General features: G+C 39.6%; 1 protein-coding gene across 4 annotated transcripts in view; it reads right to left on the reverse strand.

Annotated features, from left to right (window-relative positions):
- Window positions 1–6,689: 6,689 nt before the first annotated feature.
- LOC106081321 (solute carrier family 35 member F3) overlaps window positions 6,690–19,909 on the reverse strand; it is a 161,634-nt gene continuing 148,414 nt past the window's right edge. For 3 of the 4 annotated variants that reach the window (XM_059362304.1, XM_059362303.1, XM_059362308.1), the window contains one exon: window positions 6,690–7,400. In XM_059362304.1, the coding sequence (XP_059218287.1) occupies window positions 6,852–7,400 (549 nt within the window). In that variant the 3' untranslated portion in view covers window positions 6,690–6,851. The remainder of the gene's footprint in view (window positions 7,401–19,909) is intronic. The other variant, XM_059362305.1, reaches the window with a different exon arrangement.

The raw sequence follows: 19,909 nt of genomic DNA on the forward strand, positions 1-19,909 counted from the left end.
TTTTTTACTGAATATCGATTGATATTTTTCCGATGAATACTATCGCAAAAGTTAAATTTATTGTAAAAATAAGCAATCCTACACTGAATGTATCCTTTAAGATACATTGCGCCTATAGAGGTCGCAATTTTCATCCGGTTAGGCTAACATTTTGTACAATGATTTCTCTCATGACTTCCAACTGACTTTATTAACCTTGGTTTTATTTGGTCTGTGCGTTGGTATTGCTTCTATACAAATCGATCTCCCGATTTTTATACCCTCCACCATAGGATGGGGGTATACTAATTTCGTCATTCTGTTTGGAACACCTCGAAATATGCGTCTGAGACCCCATAAAGTATATATATTCGTAATCGTCATGTCATTAAAGTCGATCTAGCCATGTCCGTCTGTCTGTCGAAAGCACGCAAACTTTCGAAGGAGTAAAGCTAGCCGTTTGAAATTTTGCACAAATACCTCTAGAGGGCGCAATTTTCGTCCGATTTGACAGAAATTTTGCACGTGGTGTTTTGGTGCCACTCCCAACAACTGTATTAACTATGATTCAAATCGGTTCATAATCTGGTATAGCTGTCACATAAACCGATCTTGGATCTTGGCTTTTTGAGCCCATAGAGCGCACAATTCTCATCCGATTTCGCTGAAATTTTGCATGCGGTGTTTTGTTATGACTTCCAATAACTGTGCTAAGTATGGCGCAAATCGGTACATAACCTGATATTGCTGCCATATAAACCGATCTGGGATCTTGACTTCTTGAGCCTCTAGAGGTCGCAATTCTCATCCGATTTGTACAACGGCTTCTCTCATGACCTTCTACATACGTGTCTAATATGGTCTGAATCGATCAATAGCTTGATATAGCTCCCATATAAACCGATCTCCCGATTTTGGTCCTTGAGTCCCTACAAGGAGCAATTCTTATCCGAAAGAACTGAAATATTACACAATGACTTCTACAATATTCAGCATTAATATATGGTCCGAATCGGACTATAAATTGATTTCTTTTATGTTTGTCCAAAAAAAGATGCCGGGAAAAGAACTAGACAAATGTGATCCATGGTGGAGGGTATATATTGCAAAATTTGCAATTTTACACTGAAAAAAAAAATTGCTCCCAACTTTTTCCTTATTCATAGGATTTTGGCAATGAAAACGGGCCAAAGAACCAAAACTTTAAAATAAAGATGGTATCTTAAAATTTAATTTTTAATTTACTAACAGACAGACGAAAATATTCCATTATATTTGACTGTAGGAGTTTCTTGTTAAAGAAATAAATATTCTACATCAAATTTCAATAGGGATCAACGAAGAAAAGATATATGTCATTATAATATATTACAATCTAATACAGCCAACATTTTGGCTATATAAACAATCATCCTTATATTCCGTGAATTGCGAGTGTATTGTGTAAAATTTTGAATTAAAAGTTTTTTTTTTATAAAACATTCATTGTTTGATTGAACAAATTTTCATTTTCACTTTTTCAGTTCACTCTTTTTTTTTTAAATTGAAATTATTCTTGTCTATAACTTTTGTGTTAAAATCATTTAAATTTTCTTTTGTGTTGCTTAGTGTTTTTTTTTTTCAAATTTAAATGCATATAATTTCACGGCTTTTAAGAAAATTAGAAAAATTTTGTTTTGAAAAATATAATTTTTGAGATCCATTTCAGTTTATTTTTTTTTTTTCTTCTATAATTTTGCTGATTTATTGTTGCTTACAATCTAGAGTGTTGTTTTTTAATAGCATATAGTTTTCTTTGTTCTTCTTCTTTGAATAAAATCATTTTAATTTGTAATTAATTTGTTTTATACTTTTTATTTTTTATAATACTTTCGAAATTTTTAATTTGGATTTATGAACAGTGGGGCTTGTAGTGTGTTTTTTAATTATTGTTGTTGTGTTGGAATATCAGTTGTTTTTTGTTTGTTTATGGTTTAGTTTTGCAAAATGTGGTCTAATTTCTTTGAGTGTTAATTAATTAATTGATTTAAACAATTGGCTTTCATGTTTTTTTTTCTGGTATTTGGTGGATTTTTTATATAAATATGTATATATGATATAGGTATTCTTTATGACTTCTTTTACATTTGTGGGACATAATTTGGGAGCGTTTTCAGAGGTTTAAATTTCAATAATTTTTCAGCATAGGTTTAAAATTTTAAAATTTATTTCATATAAAAAATATCTTCTAGACAAGTTCTTAAAAATTTTTTTTAATAATAATAATTCTCAAAAAAATAATGAAATAGTCGGTTGCAATAGATTATTCAAGGAGCATAGACACCTAGCTATGTAAACTAGAAGGGAAACATTTTCCTAATTTTGTAGCCCCACAGGAAACAGTCTAACGGCGTAAAAAACGCACGACCGAGCTGGTCAATCGACTGGACCATTTCGAGAAATAACACGTTTTCCAAACTTGGTTTCCATTAAATTTATTGTGACATTTTACTGTGTGGCTTGCGGCGCCGTCCTGTTGGAACCACTTGTCCTCCAAGTCCATAACATCTAATAGGGCCAAAAATATTGTGTTATCATTGAACGGCGATTCACATTGACAGTAACGTGCCGATCTTTATAATCACGGAAGAAGTACGGCTCAATGACGCCGCTGGCCTATAAACCCCACCAAACCCTAATTTTTTCGGGATGCAATGACTCACGGAGTATGGTGCCAAAAATATTGCATTATCATTGCAAGCTAGCAATTTCAATTCACAGTAATGTGCCGGTCTTCATCTTCACGGCCGGTCTTCAAGTACGGCCCAATGACGCCGCCGGCCCATAAACCGTACCAAACCGTAATTATTTTGGGATGCAATGGTGCAATGACTCATGGAGTACGTGTCAGAGAACACATTGCTACCATTCGCTTTTATAACGCATTCATATTTTCATTGCTTTTGACTAGCCTTCATTCAACAACAGCAGGCAAATGCTGTTACTTTCAAATGCATTAATTTTTGATGATTGCTTTTTATGCATTTTTTATACCCACCACCATAGGATAGGGGGTATATTCATGTAGTCATTCCGTTTGCACACATCGAAATATCAATTTCCGACCCTACAAAGTATATATTGGGTTGCCCAAAAAGTAATTGCGGATTTTTTAAAAGAAAGTAAATGCATTTTTAATAAAACTTAGAATGAACTTTAATCACATATACTTTTTTTACACTTTTTTTCTAAAGCAAGCTAAAAGTAACAGCTGATAACTGACAGAAGAAAGAATGCAATTACAGAGTCACAAGCTGTGAAAAAATTTGTCAACGCCGACTATATGAAAAATCCGCAATTACTTTTTGGGCAACCTCCGTCTGTCTGTTTTAATCACTCTGTTGAAATTTGGCACAAATACGTCTTTTTGATGCACGCTGGTAAAGTTCTTGAATGGGCCAAATCGGACTATATTGAGATATACAATAGCTACCATATAGACCGATCTCCCAATAAAGGGTCTGAAGACCGCAAAAGCTTAATTTTTCATCCGATTTTGCTGAAATTTGAAACAGTGAGTAGTTTAAGGCATCCCAACAACTGCTCCAAATATGGTTCAGATCGGACAATATTTAGATATAGCTGTCATGTAAACCGATCTCCCGATAAAGGGTCTGAAGTCCATAAAAGCTTTATTTATTACCCGAGAGATTTGGAACAGTGCGCAGTTTTAAGCCTCCCAATCTCCGATCTAAATATGGTTCAGATCGGACTATATTTAGATATAGCTGCCATATAGACCGATCTGCCGATAAGGGGTCTGAAGCCCATAAAAGCTTTATTTACTACCCGATTTCGCTGAAATTTAAAACAATGGATTATTTTAAGCCTCCTGACGTCTGACGTAACTATAGTTCAGATCGGACATTATTTAGATATAGCTGCCATATAGACCGATCTCCCGATAAAGGGTCTGAAGGCCATAAAAGCTTTATTTTTTATCCGATTTCGCTGAAATTTGAAATAGTGCGCAGTTTTAAGCCTCCCAACATCCGACCCAAATATGGTACTGATCGGACTATATTTAGATATAGCTTTCATATAGAACGATCTCCCGATAAATGGTCTGAAGGCCATAAAAGCTTTATTTATTACCAAGATTTCGCTGAAATTTAAAACAGTGGATTATTTTAAGCCTCCCGACATCTGACCTAAATATGGTTCAGATCGGACTATATTTAGATATAGCTGTCATATAAACCGATCTCCCGATAAAGGATCTGATGGCCATAAAAGCTTTATTTATTACCAGGATTTTGCTGAAATTTTAAACAATGAGTAGTTTAAGACCTCCCAACATCCGGCCGAAATATGGTTCTGATCGGACTATATTGAGATATAGCAGCCATATAGACCGATCTTTTTATTACCCGATTTCGTTGAAATTTGAAACAGTGAGTTTTTCTGAGCCTCACGATATCCGAACTTAATATGGTTCAGATCGTTTTATAATTGGATATATCTGCCAAAAAGACCAATATTTTGTTCTACAAAACATAGTGACATATATATTAGACCACCCAATGTCCGTGCCGAATTTGGGTGCTTAAGTTATCCAATTTTCAACGGATTGTGACGAAATTGTATTACATATATACCCGAGCTGGTGGGTATCCAAAGTTCGGCCCGGCCGAACTTAATGCCTTTTTACTTGTTTTATATTGCAAGAAATGAAAGCTGACACACTAAGAGATGATTTGCACCATTCGCTCAGTATTCGTTGACATTTCGGTGTAGTACGAATCATGGAGAAATTTTACAAAAAAAAAAATCGATCGAGGCAATATGGAACTCAAATGAAAGTTATTTGAGAGTAGAGTACGAATATCATATTAAAAACTGGGTCCAAGTATCTAGGGGCCCGGCCCAAGCCGAAAATATGACATTAAAAATGAGGTCGAAGAAATGGGGGGCCGTCCTGTAATCATCGTAATATTAGATGATCATAACTTAGTGGGGTTGAAATGAAAGGTATTTGAGAGTCGGTTGATTAGGGACAGTAGCAAGATATGGCCCATCTTCAAAATTAATCTGCCCTTGGGAACAAAACTGAAAGGTATTTGAGAGTCGGTTGATTAGGGACAGTAGCAAGATATGGCCCATCTTCGAAATTAATCTGCCCTTGGGAACAAAACTATTACAGACGAACTTCTCTATAACGTAGCAGTTGGGGACCGATGGAATACTACGTTATAGAGAAACTTTGTTATAGAGAAACTTTGTTATAGAGAAAGGCGTTAATGAGTATATGCGCAAAATTTGAAAGCAGTAGGTGGTGCGTGCACCTCTTGGCAAGCACCTTAATCAAGTCTTCATTAAATTTTCCATTTTCTGAAAACGAAAATTTTGAATTTTGCAGATAAAATTGTCTTTAAAAAATAAAAACTACCTAAATTTTTTACTATAACCCAAATAACCATTCGGGCAAGCAAAATTGTTTCAAAATCGTCATTCATTAGTAAATTGGCTGTGGAGGTGGCTACAAATATTGATGGTGCAATACCGTTTTAAGAAGACTGTCTCCGCAAAAAATGGTGTGATGGCTTCAAAGGCCGTGCGTTGGCATGTTGTATTTGAATCGTATTTATTGCGAAAACACTTCTATGATACAATTACCACATTAACCAAGCTCGACAACCCTGTTCATTAGCTTTACTTTTTCCCAAATGCATCTGTGTTTGCGTAATGACAGACTTTTTTCTGTGACAATCACTACTTTCGTGGTACATATGATTCTGAGCATCTGTTGAAAGTTGTATTGATGGCTTCAATCCATGACATTATTACCAGGTAGTGTACCGTAAACAGCCGAGTACAATTTTTTCTCGCGAAGTGTACTATCTGTCAACGAGTTTTGGTTGTGTGTGTGTATTATAGTTAAGAACCATAACACACACAAACAACGAAAAATGGCGCGAACTAGTAACAGAGTTGAACTAATCACTGATTTTGACAGATAGTGCACTCAATATTTTGTTGTTGGGCAACTGCCACTACCTGTAAATGAATATATCTTGCTTCGATCGAACCAATGTATTTTTTAATATTTTTTTTTATTTTCGCCACATTAGGTCAAAGTTTTACATTACCTTACGAGATAGGCTTTTAAAACGTCTATGATTTTGTCTTTATGTTTATCTCCTATTTTATAATAACAGTTTTTCTTGTAACCATGGAAAAAGCATAGAATTTTAGTTCCTTTGTAAATCAAGCGCCTCATTAGCGGGATCAGATTATCAGTGCTAGAGTGTGGTGTGTGGCTTCGATTCTAACCAAAGGCTTTGGTCTGTCTCTACTGTGGATTCACAAATCGTCATTACAACTTAACTAAACCATGCCTCCAACGTACCAAATCCAATTCTCAAATATGCACAAAAGTAGACAATTTTGGCATCCTCTATTTCACTCTGTATTCCAGAGAGGGGGCTACAAATATGTTTCAGAAAAGCCTAAGACCACCTTTACAAATGTTTCGAACAATTTGTTTGTGGTCAGGCAATAGTTTAAAAATTTTGTCCTTATTTCCACTTTTTTGCATTTTCGCCCACTGTGTGGCGTTTGTAAAATGATAAAATTATTTAAAATTTACAAACTGTAAGGTTTAGTACATATATATATATCTTAAAAATCTGAAATCCCGTCTATTTTTCTTGATTAGGAATATATTTATAAAAAAACCATGCTAAATTTTGATCATTTTTAAATTCTCTTCAAACACTTCAAATATTTGTCCACAAGTTTTTCCCCGTTTTTTGTTTCATATATCAACTTTTTATTATATGGTAACACTACCAATAAGGGATTTAATCACTGTAGCTGTCGTTATATTATTATTAGTCAGTGGCCGCATAATAAACCACTGTAGATTTGCGACGAAAACCCAAATTGAAAAATGATGTCTCAGATTTTTTGCGTTCATGTTCATGATCATTGCCAAAATATGAAAATAGACGGCCACCACCACTGCCAACTGGAGGAGCACGTATGCTGCTGCTATGACTACTTGAAGTACCATGATGACCAGATCCACCACCGCCGCCACTGCCGGTTGTTGTAGTTGTATAACCTCCTCCACCGCCGCCACCAGCAGATGAGGACAACGAAAGGCTAGAGTACTGCTGGTGATGCAAAGCCAGAATTTGTGAATGAGGCGGTGCGGTGGTACCATGGTGCGACTGCTGATGCACAAGTGGTGGATGATGCTGTTGCGAATGTTGCCGACTGAGGGCATGATTGTTTTGTATAAAACCAGTAGGCGACAAATCAGTCATCTCACACGGCCAGAGGGTGACCGAAGATGGGACCTTATGTATCCCGTCCGATAATCTATAATGGTGGGATGCTGACCGGCTAACGAACCGTGGCGAGGACCTCGACCCCATCTATTATTGTTATGGTTGTTGTTTTTGTTAGTAGTTATGGTGAAAATACAAAATTGAGAAAAAAGAGTAATGTTAGCAGTTTATCCAGTTAAGTGTTATAGAATAAAAGTTAGTACTCTAAGTTCATTGCAAATGTTAGGAGCCCTAATTAAAGGTTGTAAAATTATAGGAAAGTTGAATGTTGAAATAAGTTGTCTTATGGGTGTTACATTAAAATAATTGCATTTTTTCAATAATTATGTAATTGGTATTTTAAATTTTTAGGGAATGGAGAATATCGTTTAGGGAGAAATAGGCTAAAGGTGCATTATACGGCAAGATTATAGAACAATTGTCATAGTAAATAAGTCTTACAGTTATGAGACTTGTATACGTAAAGAGATATATTGTACAGATTTAACGATTATTTGTACGATTTATTTCAAGATGTACGAAGATTGCCTTAAAACAAGGAATGGTTATTAAGGGTAAGCATACCTTTAGATTGAAATAAGGTTTCGCAGGATGATGGTAGGTAAGTCAGTGACATGGTTCAGGCATGGTTAGAATTAAGAAAGACTTAATTGAGGGTCAGTATAAGGGACGGTCAGGGTTAGGCATATAGAAAAAAAATGTTTATGTTCTATAGTTTTGGGCTACGATGATCTTACCTAAGGTTAGGCTGACGCTAAGGTTAGTTTAAAGTTAAGGGAGAACCTCCAAATCAACAAAGAGTCGTCACCATCTAAGAGTAATAGTAAATGTTGCTGCCGGTAACCTGACAGCGAATGGATCACTGATGTAGACCAGGTACTTACTACGGATTGGTAGGTCACGACGATGCAAATAACATGCATAAGAAGGCGTAGACTAATTTCATGGTGTATGCGGAGGGTTTGCGATGTTAATTACGATACCGATGGGGGCCCGCATCGTGCCGAAGAGGAGAGTTGGCGCAAAGCAAAGGTAGAGTAAAGGTAGAGTTAAAGCAGAGATAAGGTATGATAAGGTGCAGTTAAGGTAGAGTTTAGTTAGAGTTAAGGTAGAGTAAAGGTATAGTTAATGTGGATTTCAGGTAGAGTTATGGTACATTTAAGGTAGAGTTATGGTTCAGTGAAGGTAGAGTTAAGATGCAGTTAAGGTAGAGTTATGGTGCAGTTAACGGAAGGTAGAGTTAAAGCAGATTTAAGGTAGAGATAAGGTAGTGTTAAGGTAGAGTTCAGGTATAATACAGGTAGAGTAAAGGTAGAGTTAGTGTTGAATTAAGGTAGAGTTAAGTAAGAGTTAAGGTAGAGTAAAAGTACAGTAAAGGTAGAGTAAAGGTAGAGTAAAGGTAGAGTAATGGTAGAGTAAAGGTATAGTTAAGCTATAATTAAGGTAGAGTAAGAGAGTTAACGCAGAGCAAAGTTAGAGTTAAGGTACAGTTAAAGTACAGTTAAGGTATAGTTGAGGTAGAGTCAAGATAGAGTTACAGTAGAAACGACTACTGAAAGAAACTTAAATATGGATCTTTGGGAGAAAGACTAGATGACTCAACGACTACCAGAAACTGAGAAATGGCCGTTTGGAAGAAAGACCAAGACGACGCAACGGCAACCTGAAATAAATTGGGATATGGCTGTTTGGAAGAATGGTGGAGAAAAAACGACTCAGCTTTACCTGTAGAAAAACTAAGACTTTTTGCAGAATGGCCGAGACCAAGACCATTCAACGATAACCCGAAAGATACTTTGATAGGTATATAAAGGGTGATTTTTTTGAGGTTAGGATTTTCATGCATTAGTATTTGACAGATCACGTGGGATTTCAGACATGGTGTCAAAGAGAAAGATGCTCAGTATGCTTTGACATTTCATCATGAATAGACTTACTAACGAGCAACGCTTGCAAATCATTGAATTTTATTACCAAAATCAGTTTTCGGTTCGAAATGTGTTCATTCACCGTAACGTTGCGTCCAACAGCATCTTTGAAAAAATACGGTCCAATGATTCCACCAGCGTACAAACCACACCAAACAGTGCATTTTTCGGGATGCATGGGCAGTTCTTGAACGGCTTCTGGTTGCTCTTCACTCCAAATGCGGCAATTTTGCTTATTTACGTAGCCATTCAACCAGAAATGAGCCTCATCGCTGAACAAAATTTGTCAAAATTTGAACACATTTCGAACCGAACACTGATTTTGGTAATAAAATTCAATGATTTGCAAGCGTTGCTCGTTAGTAAGTCTATTTATGATGAAATGTCAAAGCATACTGAGCATCTTTCTCTTTGACACCATGTCTGAAATCCCACGTGATCTGTCAAATACTAATGCATGAAAATCCTAACCTCAAAAAAATCACCCTTTATCAAAGTATCTTTGATAGGTATATATCAAAGTATCTTTGATAGGTATATATCAAAGTAACGTCTAGGAGGTAGAACAAGTTGACAAGCTCGCTAATTTGGGTCTTTGGTTTATGCGAGAAACAGACACGAAATAGGGCCTTAGTATAAACATGAATCGGACAGCCCATTTTATGTCATTTAATAAATTCTCCCAAAAAAGGTGTCGCACTACGGCGCGTAGTTCATGGGCAAGTTTGAATTTGCAGAAACATTAACAACTCCTAGACAAGGAGACTGTAAGTCTCATACTATCTGGAAAAAGCCCTGGGCCAACCTTCTGCGCGAGAGAGTGTGGCGCATGCTATAAAGACCTCAGTCTTTACTGACAGCTCCAGGACGGAGTCAGTGTTGGAATTGGAAGTCTACTCAGAGATACTCGACGTTGGTATGCTAGTTAGACAGCCGGAAGAGTGTACAATATTTCAGGCAGAGGTTTGGCTTGGCTGCAAAAGAGATGCGGAGGATGGACGTACCTCCGTCGAAACTCAGGATGTATCGCCGATTACTGGCTTAGGTGTATACCCTTGGCGGCATGGGGTGGATTATTATCCGCACCCTCGTTTCAACCTAAGGTCTATATGTCTAAGACATATAGACATAAGGTCTATATGTCGGCCCTCAAGGTCTTAAATTCCATGCCGAAGAGGTCGAAGTGCGTGGTGGAGTGTTTGTGGACACTGAATGTGCTCCTTGCTCATGACGTTGTGCTGGCCCTGGGTTGCCGGACACGTTGGTGCTCTAGAGAATGAAAGGGCGGTCGAGAATGACAGTAGGGGATCCTCCGCGGCGGGCAGACCTGTGGCCGGTCTTGCACAGCTGCCTTTTGTCAAAGTACTGGAAATAGCAGAGGAGATGGCCCGTGCGAGGGCGGTGGTGAGGTGTGAATCTGTGGATGGATGGACGGTGTAGAATGTATGTCACCTAGTAAGGAACAGAACAGGGTTTCCATCTGGACCTGATGGGTGGCCAGCTGAATTATTCAAGACGTCGATAAACCATAGACATAAGCTCGTTCGCGCAATCAGTCTATTACAGAGGAACAAGTCTTCTACCTACTGCAGATACTTTCGAATGTGCTGTGTGGGAGATTCAAATCCAAAATTAACAAGATAATTGTGGCTTGGGACTTGGTAAAACCCATAAACAAACCCTTCAAACAAATTGGAAAAGGCCCAAGAGAGACAGATCGTCATTGTACCATTTTTTTTTTTGGCTACAAAGCAATTTCAATTTCTGAGTTTTGTATCCTCTATTATGTTTGTTTGCTCCTCAACGTTAAGGATGAGACATATAGTGGACCTAAATATCGAGAAATTTGTGGACTAGTATATGGGTATTCGTAGCCTGCCATCCTCTCTTCGTGGCAACCTCAATGTCAAAGCAGGCTGGGACTCTTGCAAAAAGTTACTACTATGTAGATGCATCAAAATGGAGACCCTGAAATAATGTTTAGTGGCCCCAAAAGAAGATGGAGAATGTTAAAGTGAGAAAGATGATGGCGTAGATAGATTGCATATGGAATCGTATTCGGCTAACAGCTAGGAAATGATATGTGAAAGAAAGGTGATGCCGTGGATGAATTCTGGGGATAAAGAGAAGGCAAATGGAAACCAGAGTCTTAAAAATTATGAAAATAAGCCTAAGCTTGATGAAAATGAAATAAAATTTAAATGTCTATTTGGATCGTCTATTTGGATGCCGGCAAAAAATGAGATCGGAAAGTCTGAGTTTCGAAAAAGCCTTAAAAGATATCAATTAACAAGTAAAAGCGTGCTAAGTTCGACCGGGCCGAATCTTATATACCTTCTACCATGGATCGAATTTGTCGAGTCCTTTCCCGGTATCTCCTCGATTCGGACCATAATTGAATTGAATGTTGGAGACCATAGTACATGACTTGTACTGTTTAAAATTTTAGCCAATGTGAATAAGAATTGCGCCTTTTAGAGGTTCAAGAAGTAAAATAGGGAGATCGGTTATATGGGAGCTGTATCAGGCTATAAACCGGTTCGGACAATATTTGACATGTATGGGTGAAGTCATAGTACAAAATTTCTGCCAAATCAGAAAAAAATGCGCCCTCTATTGGCTCAAGAAGCCAAGATTCAACATCGGTTTATATGGCAGCTATATCTGGTTATGGAACAATTTGAACCATACGTAGCACAGTTGTTGGAAGTCAAAAACACGTCATCCAAAATTTCAGCCAAATCGGAGAATTGCGTGGCTCAAGAAGTCAAAATCACGGATCGGTTTATATGGCAGACAGATGCACGGACGGGCAGACAGTATAAAAAGAGCAGGCTATTTAAAATCTCAAACCTCAAATCCAAAACCAATGGAAGCTGAGCCGAAAATAGGTACAAACCCCCTAGAAGCAGTACCCAAGGTGAAATTTTAGAGTCTGGTGAAGAGAATGTGTATGGTGATGATAATGGTATAGCGGCAAAGCAAAAGCCAATGTTCATTCATGGTAATGGAGACGCCATAGATGATGACAATGGTATACGAGTTGATGAAGAAAAGGGCAATGAAGGGGACAATGATATTAGAGTCGTGAGTTGTCGTGTCACGCTTGAATCCAATCATGTGATCGTGTGTGACTCTGATTGAATTAAAATTCTTCGTGCGTGAGCTTGAGTGAGCGAAATCATGCTTACGACATTAATCACGACTCATGAGAAAATCACGACAAAAGTTTTAAAAAAAAAGAAAAACAAAATTTTTTTCATGCCCTCAAATCATATGGCATTTTAACGTACGAATCTGTTTTCAGATGCACAAAAATGAAAAGGTCAACTAACTGGTTGTTGTTGTAGCAGTTTGTTGTGTTCTATCTTTCGTCTGCTTGATTCTGTTGAGGGTCCAGACCCAGGAACTCTACGTCTAAGATGGGGTGCGTCCACAGGGATCTGGGTCTGGCTGGGCAGTTGAACAGGTGACGTGTATTGTGTGGTCCCTGGTTACAATCGGGACATAAATTTTGCACGTCAGCATCAATCATTGTTTTGTAGGAGTTGAGGCGGCTGCATCTGCCGGAACGTAATTGAGCTAGAACTACTCTGGTTTGCCGGGGGAGGTCAATTTCTTCAGGTCCAATGGGAAGCGGTCGTTCTCCAAGGACTACATTCACCCGGTAGCTACCGGGTGATGATGATTTGGATGGTCCCTTCGATAACAGCCCAAAAGGTATTGCTTAGACAGCATGTAGTTATGTCTTTGCACTGATAGGATTTTTGTCTCCTGATGGAGGTGGTCCACATGCACCCCAAGTGCTGCCGGCAAAAGACTTTTTACTACTTTTGACTTTATCGAAAATTGCTGTGACATGTGGAGAGAATGTGTAAGAGCTGACAAATGTGACGCCAAGTATTTTGGAACACTTAATCGGAATTATTTTTCCATCGACCATCACAGTCAGCTCGGTATTCACCTCACGCGTATATGTAGTGAACAATGTGGCTGAAGATTTGGTGGCAGATATCTTCAGATTTCTTGCAGCGAAATATGAGGCAAGTTCGTTGAGGTAAACGTTCAACCTATCGCAAATGTCAACAATGGGAGGCGGGCCTGATGCCATGATCGTCCAATCGTCCGCATATGATACGATATCTATGCCGTCTGTTGGGGGTGGAATGGAGGATAGGTAGAGGTTAAACAGTATCTGTTTCACTCTACTGTGCTTCGACTTCTTATCCCTAAATTCCACAAATGACTGGCGACCACATGGATAATGTGCGACCCAGCGTTTCAGGCCTGGCTGGAGGGGCGTGTTGGCGATATCCTCAAATAGTTTGTCATGGCTGACCGTATCGAATGTCCAATCACATGGCCTGGGCTGATTGAAGCCAAGACAAATGTGTGCGGTGATGGCATGCAAAACAGTTGTTGTGCTAATTCTAATTGTGGAAATTCTTCTAGGTGGCTTGGGAGGAGTAATGCCTCAAGCGTCTTTGCTACGGGCGAGAGAAGGGAAATCGGTCTGTACGACTCCCCCAAACTCGGGTCCTTTGCAGGCTTCAGTAGCGGTATCACTCTGCCCATTTTCCAGACATCTGGAACTATACGAATGTGCAAAGACAGTTTGAGGATAGGTTCTTCAACATCAATGTAGAGATTCCGTCGGGGCCCAACGCCTTGGATGATTTGGCGCCATGGATGACATTCGTAACTTCGCCCACAGTAAGTTGTGATGGCTGTCCATCGGCTCGGAGACCATGGATATGGCAAATGGCTCTCCTCCTGGCCCTGTCACTTTCGGTATGCACAATAAATTGACGGTTCTACAACCTGGCGCATCTCTTCGGATCAGTCACGGTTACTTCGCCAAAAGTGACTGAGGTCCTGTCATCCCGTCTACCGGTGTTCGAGAGTGACTTAACAGTAGACCATAGCTTGCCTAAACCGGTGCCTAAGTTACATTACATTGCTCCAAGTGTTTGTTGTTTGACTACCCTGTTTATTTCCCGATTCAGCTCGCTAAATCTGGGGTTAGTACCAACCGACTTCATAACCTCCGGCGCTCAGATGTTATAAAGTCGTGTGGTCGACGATGGTGAGAATTATGGGGAAGTGGTCTGAACCTAAAGAGATGATGGCTTGCCAGGATACGTCACTTAGGAGATCAGGGGATGCAATAGAAATGTCTGGCGAGCTGCTTACCTCCTCATAATCCTAGTGGGGGCATCCTCATTCATCGTGCAAAACGTGGAGCCTTCAATCTGCTCTGCCAAAACCATGCCACGCTGGTTGTTACCTAGGGGAGAATGCCATGAAATGTTATGCGCATTAAAGTCCCCTAGAACTAGACGACTATGTAATAAAGTCGTGCGGTCGACGATGGTGAGAATTATGGGGAGGTGGTCTGACCACAAAGAGATGACGGCTTGCCAGGATACGTCACTTAGGAGATCAGGGGATGTAATAGAAATGTCTGGCGAGCTGCTTACCTCCTCATAATCCTAATGGGGGCATCCTCATTCACCGTGCAAAACGTGGAGCCTTCAATCTGCTCTGCCAAAACCATGCCACGCTGGTTACCTAGGGGAGAATGCCATGAAATGTTATGCGCATTAAAGTCCCCTAGAACTAGACGACTATGTTATAAAGTCGTGCGGTCGACGATGGTGAGAATTATGGGGAGGTGGTCTGACCCCAAAGAGATGACGGCTTGCCAGGATACGTCACTTAGGAGATCAGGGGATGCAATAGAAATGTCTGGCGAACTGCTTACCTCCTCATAATCTTAGTGGGGGCATCCTCATTCATCGTGCAAAACGTGGAGCCTTCAATCTGCACTGCCAAAACCACGAGAATGCCATAAAATGTTATGCGCATTAAAGTCGCCTAGAACTAGACGACTATGGCCAGACTGTTACCCACTTATGTCGGGGTTGTATCATCCTCATTCACCATGCAAAACGTGAAGCCTTCAATCTGCTCTGCCAAAGCAATGCCACGCTGGTTGTTACCTAGGGGTGAATGCCATAAAATGTTATGCGCATTAAAGTCCCCTAGAACCAGACGACTATGGCCAGACTGTAACCCACTTATGTCGGGATTGTAAGCTTGGCCAATTAATTGGGACACAGCTACCAACCGGCGGTATGTACACGTTGTATAGCTCTATCTCGGCAGTACCGTACCTGACTGCTAACCCCATGCTTTCCATGTAGAGGTCAATAGCGCCAGGCGCAGGCGAGATGGGTCTATATTTCACGGAATGGTGTATCACGAAGGCCAATCCCCCACCTCTATTCCTTGAGCGATTCCTGTGCAAGCTGCAGGTGTTGGTCAGCTTTTTCTCCTGGATTGCTGCGCCCTATATGTTCTTCCGACTATTAAATCCACAACCTCATCGATCTTGCCACGAAGACCATTGCAGTTAAGTTGCAAAAATGATGCACTTCCCGACACTGGCCTGGCAATATTGGGGCTGGGATGCTGGTGTTGCGAATATTGCCGTACGGGAGAGGTCGTGGGGGGTCACATAGTCCGACGACGAGGACGCAGAAGGCGACGACTACGACGCTTGTGACCCACTGCTAGCTATGTTCGCATAGCGCCTTGCGACATATCCAATATGACTATACTGCCGAAGTGAAGTGAGGCCAAAGCAAGATCGGAAATGTACCCACTCCATGCACTGGTTACACCTCACCGACACCGACCGATGATGGAGGCGGTTCTGGTAAACCGAACAGAACCAGGGTCCGGGGTTCTTTCAATCCCGGTACGGACCAGAAACTTGCGGAGAAAAAAGACGAATACGTACACTGAGGTGCCCGACCTTGGCGAAGAGGGATTCCATTGGATCAATCCGGTGCGTACAACCGGTTGCCATGGGATTGGATAACTGGTTATGCAGGGCTGATACATTTTACACATTAATTTTTAGTACGTTCAAATGTTGTATGATTTAAGACGCATAAAAGAAAATATTATTCGCTTTATAGAAAAATTTTTGTTTAACCGTGAGTCGGGAGTGCCTCGTGAGTGTCTCGTGAGTGGCGAGTGTTTCGCGAGTCGTGCGTGAGTAAAATGTTCTTCTCGAGAGCGTGCGTAAACGTGAATTGACATAGAAAAAGTTGTGCGAGAGCGTGCGTAAACAAAATTTTTTCCTCGTGTGAACGTGCGTGGAAAATCACTCACGGGCACATCTCTACGCAATGTACACTACTTTAGTAAAGAAATCGAGATGCCATAAGGAGAAAACTAAAATATCGATGATAACCAGAATGGAGCGATGAAATGCAGCAAGGAAGTAAAAAACTCATCGCTAGAGTACGCCAGGAAATGAAAGAGGTACTTAAGAGTCTTCTCAGATTCGCTTGCTATACGTGTCGACAAGTTTATAATGAGAATATTTTACAAAGATTGTGCTGATACTAGGCATAGGATAAGGATAGGGTTAAGGACTAGAATATAGATTAGAATTCATTCATTAGAAACAATTGAATTACCATTTTTTTTCTCTTCTTAGTATTACTCAACACCTTGCAACTTATTTCAACATTTTAGTTTGCATTTTTTTTTTGCTTGCTTAAAAACTATTTTGAAATTTTGTTTTGATTTGCATTTTCTATTCTTACAAGTATACATTATTACAGAATTTTTTACTGATTTTTTACTGATAATAATAATGATACAGAGAAGTACTTAGAATAGGGGGGGGCAGGTGGCAGGGATAGAAGTTACAAATCAATGAAAAAAATTCTATACAAAACCAAATCAAGAATACAAGAGAAGCTAAATAATTAGTTTTTTCAGTTTTTTTTTTTTTTGATTTATTTAAAAGCAGTGAACTATAGTAACTAAGAGGCGCGTGTTTTGAATACTTTAAAAATAAGAGGCAATAAGGCATGGTTTTGTGCGGAAAGCGAGTAAAAAGTTTCATTTAAAAATGTTATCTAAGATTGAAAACGAAAGCTCTGTTGGCAGTATACAAGAAGATGGAGGCAATATAATTAGAAAGAAGAAGAAGGAGTACTACTTGGTGGCACGCACGCAAGAACTGGAAGAAATGTAGCAATAGTAGCAGCAGTTTGGAGATATTGGAAAAATATTTAAGCACCACGAGTAATGCATTACAATTACAAGAGGACAGCAAAACTACCAATAATACAGACAATTTACACACCATATTACAATTTTTTTCTTTTTTTTTGGGTTTTTAGACAGATTTTGGAAAAGGGTTGAAGAACATGTACAATGTTGTTTTTTATTATAGTTTGACACCAGTTTAAAGTTTTTGTACTGAAAGAGCTTGAGGGAACTATGACTATGTCTTACACTTTTACCTTTTAAATCACTTTTAGAAATCATTGGCAAATGGCAAATTTTCCCATGAATATTCCACTAAGGAACTGGGCTGGCTCATTTGCAAATGACAAATTTTCCCATGAGCTTTCCACTAAGGAACTGGGGCAAACTGGGGCGTTTTAAATATAAAACAAAATTATGGCCGGATTCTTTGTGGGACCACTTTACCCCAAAATTGGATGTAAGATTCCTATTCATCTCCGAATTCTAAATATTGTTCTATCGGTTCCGCTCGCATAAGTTGGATATTATTTGAGCCTCATATGGTAATACATATAAGGGAACTAAGGCATTGATATTCTTAGACCCTTGTACTCCTGATCGATTAACTTGTTAAATTGCGAATGTGGTTAAAATTGTTCTCTTTGGTTACCTTTATTATTATTATTGGGTTGCCCAAAAAGTAATTGCGGATTTTTTAAAAGAAAGTAAATGCATTTTTAATAAAACTTAGAACAAACTTTAATCAAATATACTTTTTTTACATACTTAGGTTTAAGTGGCAGTCTGCAGACAGACTAACTTAGACGTTTTCGTCCATTGTGATACCCAAGAACAGAAGAAGGAAAATGCCTTCTAGTTCTTACCGTTGAACCATCCAGATCGCTTTAAAAAGCCCAAAAACTTGCGAATATTCACATCCGCTGAATCAGGTTCTCAAAGAAATGAGAACCTAAAGTGGAACTCCTTCTAACTGCTAGTGCGGGACACACACATAGAAGGTGTTCTATAGTCTCTTCTTCTTCGATGTCCTCACAGCTTCTGCAAAAGTCGTTGCTGCCAACCTTCAGTCTGACAGTGACCTGTCAAGACGGACACAATGACTGAGACGTCTGTTCTAGCCAGTGACAGCAAAGATGTAGACCTATTCAATTCTAGATGAGGCCACATTGTTTTGGAATGCTTACAGCCCCCTCTTTGTGGCCATCTATTATTTCTTGCCCTTCGGGCCTAGTCCTGAAAACTTAGCTTGCATGTCGCTAGGGGCATACCCACAGATTCCAGTATCTCTGGAATGTGTAAGGAAGTTCCTAGTCTCGCAAGCCCGTCTGCTTTAGAATACCCTGGGATATCTGAATGGCCTGCCACCCAGAACAGGTGAATTTTAAACTCTTCAGCCATCTCGTTGAGAGATTTGCGACAGTCGATGGCGGTTTTTGTGTTCAGAAATACGTTCTGCAGGGTGAATCCCTGTCTGAGAAGTGAATGGCTGTCTGAGAAGATATTAATGCCAATTGTCGTAATGATATTATATCTTAGCCATTCCACCACTTCCTTAATTGCAAAGTATCTCTGCTTGATACATACTATAATGGTCGAGTAACCGCTTCGCTTTGACCAGTTCTAGATCTCTAGAGTACACCCCAAAGCCCACCTGGTCGTTTAGTTTGGAACCATCCGTATAGAAGTCTATAACACTTCTGTTACCAGGGATATCGTAGTTCCAATCGGTTCTATCAGGAACAGTGGTACAGTAATTTTTATAGAATATTAATCGCCTCCCCTCCTAATCCTGGCGATATTTGTGACTATGCAGTGTAAAAAGTTCTCCCTAAAGAGGTGTCGCACTGCGGCACGCCGTTCGGGCTCGGTTTTAAAAAGGAGGCCCCTTATCATTGAGCTAAAACTTGAATCGGACAGCACTCATTGATATGTGAAAAGTTTGCCCCTGTTCTTTATTGGAATGTTCATGAGTAAATTTGCATTTGTCATTTATGCAGGGATCTATCTGTGTCACTGGAGGCTTGTTCCGATACATGTCACAACATTTTTATATCAGATTCGAACTTTTCTTCTGAAGACCTCTTATCTGGGTTCCATATTGCCCCCATAGGGCGTTTCGCCGTCACCAGGTATCATACGTCATCAGGAGATTTCGTTCTATAATGCGATAACTTCCTACGCTTACGCAATTCCTTCGCTTGCCCAATTCCCATGCTTAGACAATAACTTCCCCAACGGGATTCTTTTGGTAACGCGATTTCTTCGCCATCGCCAGGTATCACACGTCATCAGGAGAATTCGTTCTATAACGCGATTACTTCCTACGATTACGCAATTCCTTCGCTTGCTCAATTCCTTTGCTTACGCAATACCTTCCCCAATGCGATTCATTTGGTTACGCGATTCCTTCCCTTACGCGATTTCATCGCTTACTCGATTACTTCTCTTACGCAATTCATTTGCCTAGGCGATTTCTTTACTAGCGCGACTCCTTCGCTTACACGATTTGTTCGCCTATACAATTCGTTGACTTACGCCATTCGTTTCATTACGTGATTCATTCGATAAGGCGATTCGATTGCTTACGCGATT

This window comes from Stomoxys calcitrans, chromosome 2 (assembly GCF_963082655.1).
Source record: "Stomoxys calcitrans chromosome 2, idStoCalc2.1, whole genome shotgun sequence".
In the NCBI taxonomy this organism is placed as follows: domain Eukaryota; kingdom Metazoa; phylum Arthropoda; class Insecta; order Diptera; family Muscidae; genus Stomoxys; species Stomoxys calcitrans.